At 35.8% G+C, this 10722-nt stretch overlaps 1 protein-coding gene across 1 annotated transcript in view; it reads right to left on the bottom strand.

The window, feature by feature from the left end:
• The window catches only part of LOC123562467 (protein toll-like), a 43448-nt gene that overhangs the window by 3639 nt on the left and 29087 nt on the right, over positions 1–10722 (bottom strand). The window contains exon 3 of the mRNA XM_053527886.1: positions 7357–7423. Within this exon, the coding sequence (XP_053383861.1) occupies positions 7357–7423 (67 nt within the window). The remainder of the gene's footprint in view (positions 1–7356; positions 7424–10722) is intronic.

The raw sequence follows: 10722 nt of genomic DNA, 5'->3' as shown, positions 1-10722 counted from the left end.
TAATAGACATTTGCGAATTAAGACGAAGTGGACTGTGGACACCTAGGACGATCGATATTTTTAGGGGGACATCTCAACATTTAAATCATATTATGAGCAGACGAAATACATTCCAAAAATAACGCTAAGGTTTGTCTTATTATCCCCTGCCGAAGGCGAAGGGATATTGTTTTGGCGTTGTTCGTCCGGATGTTCGTCCGTCCGTGCGTCCGTCTATTAGAAATTGAAAATGCTTATGATCCAAAAATTGTCCAAAATGTGGTTCAGCTAGAATCACCAGACCTCAAACAATTATAAAGAAACACACGACCTTCGCTCATGCGAAGAATTATTCCACTTGACCAAGAAAAAACAGAGTTTTTGTTTGAAAGAAAATGATTATGATTCAAAAACTATTTTAGCTAGAATAACCAAACTTCATATAGATATTAATTAGCACATGATCTTTGCTCATAAACAATATTATCCTCATTGCCTCGGTAAAAGAAGATATTTTCCCCTTAATTTGTTTGCAATAAAAAAATGAAAATCCTTATAATTCAAAAAGTATTCCAGCTAGAATCACCAAACCTCACATAATCATTAATTAGCAAATAGCCTTTACTCACATATAGAATTATTCCTTTTTACTCCGTAAAAACAGGGTTTTCCCGTTGATTTTGTAAAAAAAAAATGAAATTGGTTAAAATAAAAAAAGTACTTAAGCTACAATCACCAAACCTCAAATAATTATTAATCAGCACATGATCTTGTGGTCTTACATCATTACACGTGATTGAAATGTTCTTCAACATTACAAGTCATGCATCTGAGACAAAGTAGTCAAGTTCAGCTAGTTTGATCGCTTAGCTCACCGTCAAACTTAATTAAACAGTTTCGCTTTGAACACTCCACAGATAACAATAACGGCCAAATTGTAATGCGACTTGGTCAGAAACTTTGTCTTACACAAGAGGGCCATAATGGCCCTATATCGCTCACCTGTTATCATTGCACTTAAGGACAAGAAGGTCAAAAAAGGCCAGTAGTTTCATACAAGAAGTTTTCTGTATAGCCATATGGGAAAATGAGCCCCTCTCCCAGGCGCCCACTTTTTCAATGAATCAAAATTATTTGAAGGAATTTGGTAGAGGGTCACCCAAGAAACATTTGTGTAAAATTATTTTGAAAACGGACCAGCATTTTCTGACAAAAAGATATTCAAATTTCTATATAGGCATATAGGGAAAATAAGCAAAACCCCTTGGGGCCATGTTTTTCGCTGAATCAAAATTATTTGAAGGAATATAGTAGAGGGTCACCCAACGAACACTAGTCTTGTGTAAAATTGTTTTGAAATTAGTTTTCTATATAGCCATAAGTTCAAAGGACAGGAACAACAAAGGGAAGAAATTTACTCTCCCCCCCCCCCCTCAAAAAAAAAGAAATTCTTACAAGGTACAGATATGTCAAAATACACCTAACAAATGGAGGTACTATCCATGTTGTACTACAGAAAAGTGGTCTCGGTTTCTCCCTACGGCCAATAATAAAAAAAGTTACTAAATAAGCTATTTATAGTATCATAAAAGGGAAGTTATTAAAAAAAATATTGTAAGTGAACAAAAGAAGGATCTGCCAAATAGAAACAAGAGCACTGCAATGCAACGCAAATGCAGAGCAATATACACACAAAACAAAGTCATATGACCTGTGACCCCTAAGTGTGACCTTGACCTTGAAGTGAGCCATTCGAAACATGCGCTCTGCACGTCGTTTAGATGAGGTGAACATTTGTGTCAGGTTTCTTTGAAATCCTTCAAGGGGTTCAAGAGTTACAGAGCGGAAGGGGAATTGCTAACCAATAGACAGACAGACAGACGGACACCGAGGCGATAACATAGTACGTCCCTTCGAGCGTATAAAAAGGAATCGAGACCGTATGGTGATACAAGTTGTGTGCAAGTTTGGTTAAAATCAAATCATAAATGAAGCTGCTATTGTGCAGACAAAGTCAAAATAGCTAATTTTGGCACTTTCAGGGGCCATAACTCTGGAACCCATTATGGGATCTCGCCGATTCAAGAATGGAACTAAGATCTTATGGTGACACAAGTTTTGTGCACGTTTGAATAAATTCAAATCATAAATGAAGCTGCTATTGTGCAGACAAGGTCAAAATGGCTAATTCTGGCCCTATCAAGGGCCATAACTCTGGAATCCATAATAGAATCCGACCACTTCAAGAAAGGAACCAAGATCTTGCGGTGATACAAGTTGTGTGCAAGTTTGGTTAAAATCAAATCATAAATGAAGCTGCTATTGTGCAGACAAGGTCAAAATAGCTAATTTTGGCCCTTCCAGGGGCCATAACTCTAGAATCCATTAAGGGATCTGGCCGGTTCAAGAAAGGAACCGAGATCTTATGGGGACAAAAGTTTTGTGCAAGTTTGGTTAAAATAAAATCATAAATGAAGCTGCTATTATACAGACAAGGTCAAAATAGCTAATTTCGACCCTTTCAGGGACCATCTGGAACCCATAACGGAATCTAGCCAGTTCAAGAAAAGAACCAAGATATTATGATTATACAAGCTTTGTTCCAGTTTAGTAAAAATCAAATCATAAATGAAGCTGCTATTGTGCAGACAAGGTCAAAATAGCTAATTTTGGCCCTTTCAGGGGCCATAACTCTAGAATCCATTACGGGATCTGACCAGTTCAAGAAAAGAACCAAGATCTTATCACAGGAGCCTGAAATTCTATCTGTAATGCTCCAAAATGGCTAAATATAAAAATGACCCCACCTATATATATATATAAAAAGAACAGGAATGAAACAAAACCGTACCCCGCCCACTTTTTGTAAACAAGAAACTTCGAAAAACAGCAAAGCATCTCTATACGAGCGGTCTTATTTTGAAGAGGACAAAATATACTAGAAACACTGCTTACTGTAAACTGTCTTCCTTTTAACTAACACAAAATAATCATTTTCAATACCTTTTCGTTCGTCGCCGAAACCATTGCGTGACGTCACATATACATGTACCTGTTTCATAGCCTCGCAGTTAATTCGACGTACTTTCACTTCGATAAGAAATAAAGGTAAGATATTGTTTATGTTCTATATTTTATTGTTCGTTTTTCCATGAATAAAATTTATATATTTGCATTTGTTTGTCAATGTATTCAACTAATATTTTCAAAACAAAAACGTAAACAAAAGGGGAAGTAACTCCATTATTCACTGGAGGGAAATTTAAAAATTGGAAACTTCCATAGTGACTATTTTTTATTATGGCAGATAACCTGAGCGCTGCGATATGGTATGGAAATCCTGTGTTTTTTATAAAAATGTTGCATTTGACCCTTAATTAGTTATGACACATCGAAGTGAAAGTACATCGAACTAACTGCGAGGCTGTGAAACAGGTACATGTATGTGACGTCACGCAATGGTTTCGGCGATGAACGAAAAGGTATTGAAAATGATGATTTTATGTTAGTTAAAAGGAAGACAGTTTACAGTAAGCAGTGTTTCTAGTAGATTTTTTTGTCCTCTTCAAAATAAGACCGCTCGTATAGAGATGCTTTGCTGTTTTTCGAAGTTTCTTGTTTACACAAAGTGGGCGGGGTACGGTTTTGTTTCATTCCTGTTCTTTTTTTATATATATAGGAGGGGTCATTTTTATATTTAGCCATTTTGGAGCATTATAGATAGAATTTCAGGCTCCTGTGATCTTATGGTGATACAAGTTGTGTGGAAGTTTGGTTAAAATCAAATCATAAATGAAACCACTATCGTGCAGACAAGAAATTGTTGATGCACGCACAATAGCAAATTCTGGCCCTTTAAAGGGCAATAACTCTAGAACCCATGATGGGATCTGGCCAGTTTTCAAAAGAAACCGAGATATCATACCAATACAAGTTTTGTACAAGTTTGATCAAAATTGCTTGCAAAATGTGGTCTCTATCGTGTTCACAAGAAATTGTGGACGGACGGACGGACGGACGACGGGCGATCACAAAAGCTCACCATGTCACTACGTGACAGGTGAGCTAAACTGACGGACGACATAGATAATAGGTTTGAAGAAAGTTAAGTATCATTTCTATTATATATTATCTCCTAGAGATAACACTTTCTCACTTATCGGACAGAAAAATCTCTATTTTTATAAGTGCTGGAAAATCTTATCTCACATGGGTTATTCCACACTCCTGTTACGGACTCCTTCATGCGCTGAATATACATATTATTTATGTAAAATAATTAAAAATCAGGTACCTTTATATTTTCTCTCCGTTCCTTATAGTGTATTTCTCGATTCAAAATTCATTACTTTATGATAAGAACGTACCGTTACGTTACAAACGATAAAACTAAAGTGGAATATTGTTATTGTGCGTCACTGAAATATCACGACGTCACTTCTGCTTACGGACGCCAATTTCCCGCGTTTTAAGTAGTTTCATATTTTTATGCTTGTTTTTATTGTTTCTGTTGTGGTAAGTGAGAAATAGAATCCATCATTGGTGTTCGGTGAAGATCGGAAATCCCAACCCTCGGGCGCACCGCTCAAGTCTTAAACTCGGCTTAGCCTCGTTTAAGACTTGAGCGGTGCGCCCTCGGGTTGGGATTTTCTGATCTTAACCGAAGACCAATGATGGATTCTCTATGTCCCTACATTATGCCTCAGTTTCATGTAGAAGTGTAAAGAATTTTTTTCTACGATTTAATTTACTGTCCTACCTTTTAACGTTAGATGACAAAGTTTCAAACTTGACCTAGAACTGATAAAGACAAACATGATTATGACTGTGTTTCATATCAGTCAGGTAAACAGTTTAGTCTCAGTGGCGTTTATAATACTATGACTGTATCGTTATTGTAATTGATAAGATTTTCATTTTAACTGTTTTCTAAGTAGCTAGACTATAGTAAAGGCGAGACTTATTTAAGGGTCAGCAAGTTTAGATAAAGCATGACAAGTGCCACCGTGGTATCTATTCGACGTGTAGATATCTATCCTTATTATAAGATGTTACTGGATAGTTTTCCTTAAATATACCTTGTTAGAATATATCATATACTGATCCCACTAAGGTGGCATGAGAAATGGTCAGCAGTTGACACATCATTCTTTAAGGTTTTGCTATATAACCCTGGTCTCTGTGTGGGTTTAGTAGGTAGGATGGGATAGCACCTTAGCTAGGCAGCACTTTGCTGCAGAGCGCCTTAGCTTTCAAACAGAGCTGTAAGATGATGGGTGTCTCTCAGGTTTGGCATTTAAGATTCTAAATTATAATTATTATTATTAAACTTATTTTATTTTAAAGGACTATTTTGGAACTATGGATAAATTGATTTAAGAGAGATAAAATCATTTATTTTAAGCGTGCATCTAGAGAGACAGATTTTATGTATTAATTAATTCAGGATAATTTCGGGATTTGGAATGAATAAGAATGAATAAATCATATTTAAAGAACTTTGTACCTCATGTTTTTGTACTAAATAAAATCCACTATACGAACGACTAAGGAAATATATAAAACGGCTGATAGGGGTACACGTTTACAAGACGTTTTTGTTATCTGGCTTAATGACCGAGATTTTCACCCCTTTTCAAAGTTAACCTACATTTCATAAAGGCAAATATTCTGACCCAGTTTCATAAGATCCAGCAGAAAATACTGTTAAGAAAGTTTTATTTTCTATGATACAGCCTCGTGATCCCGTTTTGATCCAAGAAGTTTGATCTCAAAACTATATCTAAATTTTATAAACTTAAGTCAAATATTCTAACCAGGTTTTATAAAGATCGAAAGTAAATCATGGCCTCTAGTGTGTTAACGATGTTTTCCACGACATTAATTTTTGACCCTAGATAATCTAGTTTCAAACTTTTCAAACTTGATTTAGATTTAATAAAGACAAATATTCTGACCAGGTCTTATATATATCCAGTAAAAAATGGAGTCGAAAGTGTTAACAAGTTTTTTCATGATTTGACCTAGTCACATAATGACCATAATAAACTCTGTCGAAATTTTCTCAAAAAAAAAAAAAAAAAAAAGCCAAAACAACAAAACATTCCGACAAAGTTTCATTACGATTGGACTAATATTACAACCTCGAGGGTGTTAATCGTAAAATTGAAAACGACGGACGACACAGTGCTTCCACAATAGTATATACTTGAATCTTAGGTGCGCAACTCCTAATGTTGAATAACATTCCAAAATAATTTCATGTCGGTCGTTCAATAATTTTTGTGACGGTCGTTCAATACTTTTAGATATGTGTATTTAAAATTTCCTCTGACGGACAGACGGACGGGCGAACAGTCTAAGCCAAATCGTACATCCCCTACCGGGAAGACGTAGCATAATGAGCCAGACATATCAACGTACGTGCATTTTCCCACCGCACATAATATTATAATGTTGAGATGGCCCCCGTGAAAAATCTATCAGCTTAGGTGTTCACACTCCACTTCGTCTTAATTCGCAAATGTCTTATAGCACGTTTGTCCTCTTTCTTTTTTGTAATCCTTTTACCAAAATGTGTATGCTTTAAAAGATCCTCGAATGTTTGGCTCGTGACCCAGCTGAAATAGATAGTGAGATCGAGTTAAAAGTGGTTAATCACATTTTGATCAAGTTGGTCGAATGTTTAACACTTTAACAAATGGTCATGTACACTTGTCCCTGACTGCTTAATACATGTTAGAATTTCACTGGAGATATTTTTAGAATTTTTTTGTCCAGGTTTTCCGACCAAGATCGAGTAATTTTAGCATATGTATAAATTTAATGAACATACTTGCCTAACAGGTCATAATTATGAAGGTAAGAATAAGTATTATATTTTTCGAAGATGTACATTGAAAAATATATATTTAGCCGAAATTCATTACATTTGCAAGTTTGTGAAAAGCATTATTACCCCCCCCCCCCCACCCCTTTACCTATATTAGTTGCGCAACCAGGAAAAAATAGAAATTCATGAAATTCTGAAGCTACACACTATTTTAAAACTTGCGTATTGGTTTAGATTGGATTATTGAAATATCCTTTTTGTTATCAAAGATTTGTAAATGTTGTTGCGTTGATGTGTTACAGCTTCCCATATCGCAGTCTGTATGGTATACTTTCGGTGACCCACACTTCCGAAATAACTTGTGGCGTTCCAACACTTTAACAAACGCTTTTTAATACACACCTATCTTCTGGCATGAATTAAAGTCGCTTTACAATTAAATCTAAATGCCCAAATTGTTTGTGTTGGAGAGAGTGGTAGGAAATAAATTGGTCGTGTTGATTAGTATAAACCAGTAGTTTGACCGTTCCATCTACTTTTCTTACGAAAACTGTTTCTTTGTCTATGTTTCCAAGAATGTCAACCACGTATCTCTTCCACAGAATTGGTTTGCTATAACATATCTGAACTAAATATTTGATAGTATATCATACAAGTACATATCAGTATCCAGTTAATATCACTGTTTCTAAGTCATGTCATTCTGTAATCGATCTCGTATGAATTGGAATATCTTGTCCATCAGAGTATTAGCGAACAGGGATACAACATCACCTGGCGTGAACGTCTCATCCTCTTCAATTTTGATGAGTGAATCTGATATTTGAGGGAATTCTGAACATGCTATTTGGTACATCATATTAATGGCTCAAGAATGTCTACAGTACATATGAATTGGTTGCTTTCTTTATGGATCTTAGGGATGCACTTTAGGAATAAATTTTAGGGTAGGATATTATTGCTGTTAAGACAATTAACCTTATTGTTTATCACAGGAAAGCATACAGTCTAGCTTCCATTTGTATCCGGTCGTATAGTATTCAGACAATGTCACATGTTAAATTTTATCTCGTCACTTAACACAGTTTTCTCTTTATTGTCATATTCTGAACTTTTCAATATCATTGCAGCCTTCCTTAAAACTGCACGAAGAAAAAAGAAATGTAGTTGTCCTTTTCTGGCTCTTTTATTGTCTTGTGCTAATCCTGTAATTAGGTGGAAGCTGAAGACTGTATTCCCGAAAACTCCACTTCAGTTTTTACACTCAGTATCCTTCATCTTTGGGAAGCACAGAACTACACGCTTGTTCCGCGGCAACCGCAACACCTTATATCGTATTAAGTTCATGGGAAACATCAGTGTTCTGTACCAGTCTAAAACTTTGCATTGATCGTAAGCTGGTTGACAGAAATGGTCCTTACCCATTTTCAAATCCTCTCCGAATAAATATGGCTCATCCCTATTTTTCTTGCGCTCAAGTAATCTGGTGAATTGATATTTTATGCTTTGAATAATGGACGTTTTGGCCAAAGCAGATTGACAGGATGGCCCAGAATGACTGCCCTCAATACTATTTAAATAACTGATGCAGATTTAGGAAAGTGATTTATAACCATTTAATGTTTAGTCCTTTTAGGATGTGATTAAAATACTACAAAGACGCTGGTGCATACCTACTGTAGGCGGGAAGATTCAGAAGATAAAAAAACGCATCGCATTGTACATCTCCTACTGGCTTATCAATTGTAAATTCATTAGTCAGTTTTTCTTTTGAAAGACTTGTTTTATCGTACATCCGAAATGGGATAGATTATTCAAGATTTTATCTATTGAAAGTATGTTTGAACAATGCAATATCTTATGTAGCCAGCAGCTTTGCTGCCGTTTATACATCTGCCTGAACATATAGCTTGTAACGAAGAATTGAAGAATGTTATTAAATAAGTACTTGTCTAATAGATTCGACTGACATCTACCTACTTCGCAGTCAATGTGACCTGTACAACTGTCTTCCTGACTGTTTGAAGTACTTCTGATTAAAATCAATATAATGTTCATGACAAGGAAGAACGTTTAAATATACACCCACTGCTTTCAAAATCTCAAGTGCTTGCAACAAAAACATTTATAAGTCAATTCGCTGCACGTTTCGTGTGGCGTTGCTGGGATCTAACTGATAACATTTTAAGGACATGAAATTAAAAGTACATTTGTTTTTTTCTTTCAGTCATGAAAACCAGACGAAAAATCCGCAATTCATATGGTCGACCAAGTATTTTTGAGCCGTAACTAATTGATGCAGGACAGTTGATTCGCCTAAAAAGGGTAGGAGAACATATATGAGCCGTGCCATGAGAAAACCAACATAGTGGGTTTGCGACCAGCAAGGATCCAGACCAGCCTGCGCATCCGCGCAGTCTGGTCAGGATCCATGCTGTTCGCTAACAGTTTCTCCAATTCCAGTAGGCTTTAAAAGCGAACAGCATGGAGCCTGACCAGACTGCGCGGATGCGCAGGCTGGTCTGGATCCATGCTGGTCGCATACCCACTATGTTGATTTTCTCATGGCACGGCTCAAATATGTAATACATAGTAAAGCGGTATAAGTTCTCGTTGAATATGAAAGAATGCACGGCCGAAAGGATATGGCGTTGCCTTAAAAATCTTGCTTTTCGAAGTTCGAGCCTTGTTAAGTGCACATTTTAATTTTTTTTAAATCGTTTGTTTCAATAAATATTGCACGAGAAAATTTGTAAGAACTTGACGTTTAAGATGGCGCACGTGAAAGACATTACTACGAAGGGTTTGCAAACAGTTTCATCTTCAGACTGGTCTAGGTGTATTGACCATGTACTGTCAGTTGAGCAGAAATACTGGCAGTTAGATATTGCTTTTGACGATCTTCTAACACCGGTGATTATTGAGCTTAACCCGGATTCCGATACATCATCTGATCCAGAGACTGACACATCTGAAGGGTCGTCAACAGACACAGCAAGTGAAGTTGAAAGTATGTGACATGAATTAAATTGAAATAAAAGTAGCAAAATATATCAAAAATATAGAAACAATGAAAATGAAAAGTCAAACAATATTATCAAAATATATAAAATGTCTTTTTTAAAAACAGTCTTTAAAGATTCTTGACTAAAATAAAATAAAAATAATGTTTGTTTGTTTGTTTTGGGTTTATAAAATAATGTATACTATAGAAAAATACGGCCGTAATCTGGGCTTGAACTCGCACCTCACGGTTTGTAATCATTACGCTTTACCAACTGCGCCAGCGCTATAATAAAGTTCATGGTATTAAACAAAACATACATATCAACTTACTCTATAGAGATTTTTCAGCCAGTTATGGACCGAATATCTATTCAACCCAACTGAAAAAGTGTATCATTCCGTCACGGCTCAAAACACGCGGTCGAACTATACTGTGGCAGTTACCCAGTTAAATAAATGAAAAAAAAGTTCCATTTGCGCAAATATCGACTGAAAGGTTCCTTCCATTCGCTTTATTTAAAGTTTATTGGTTATCAAACCGGAAACAGTTACACTGCACCTACATGCTTATCGATGTTTTACTGTGGTCAAAATCAAATAATATTTTTGTTGAATATTCAATTTTGCTTGCCAAGTCCTTTTTACATGCCAAAATATTTACAATTAATAAATAAGTGATAAACTTTACGTTCTTCTCGATTTTGTGTTGTTCGGATAAATTAAAATACAACTAACTTTTATCACCTGTATAACCTATAGACAATTTGCAATAGTTCCAAGTAAAAAATCCGTAGGCATTGTTAGTATGATATGGTTTCATACATCAAAATGTTCGTGGGGTTAAATGGAATTCAGTCAGGGTGGACAACAGGCTCAAATATTCTTATACAAGTTTTCCTGAGGCC

The sequence above is a fragment of the Mercenaria mercenaria genome, chromosome 2 (assembly GCF_021730395.1).
Source record: "Mercenaria mercenaria strain notata chromosome 2, MADL_Memer_1, whole genome shotgun sequence".
Classification (NCBI taxonomy): Eukaryota; Metazoa; Mollusca; class Bivalvia; order Venerida; family Veneridae; genus Mercenaria; species Mercenaria mercenaria.
Note: the sequence above shows the minus strand (reverse complement) of the source record. Positions and strands in the feature narration are given on the sequence as shown.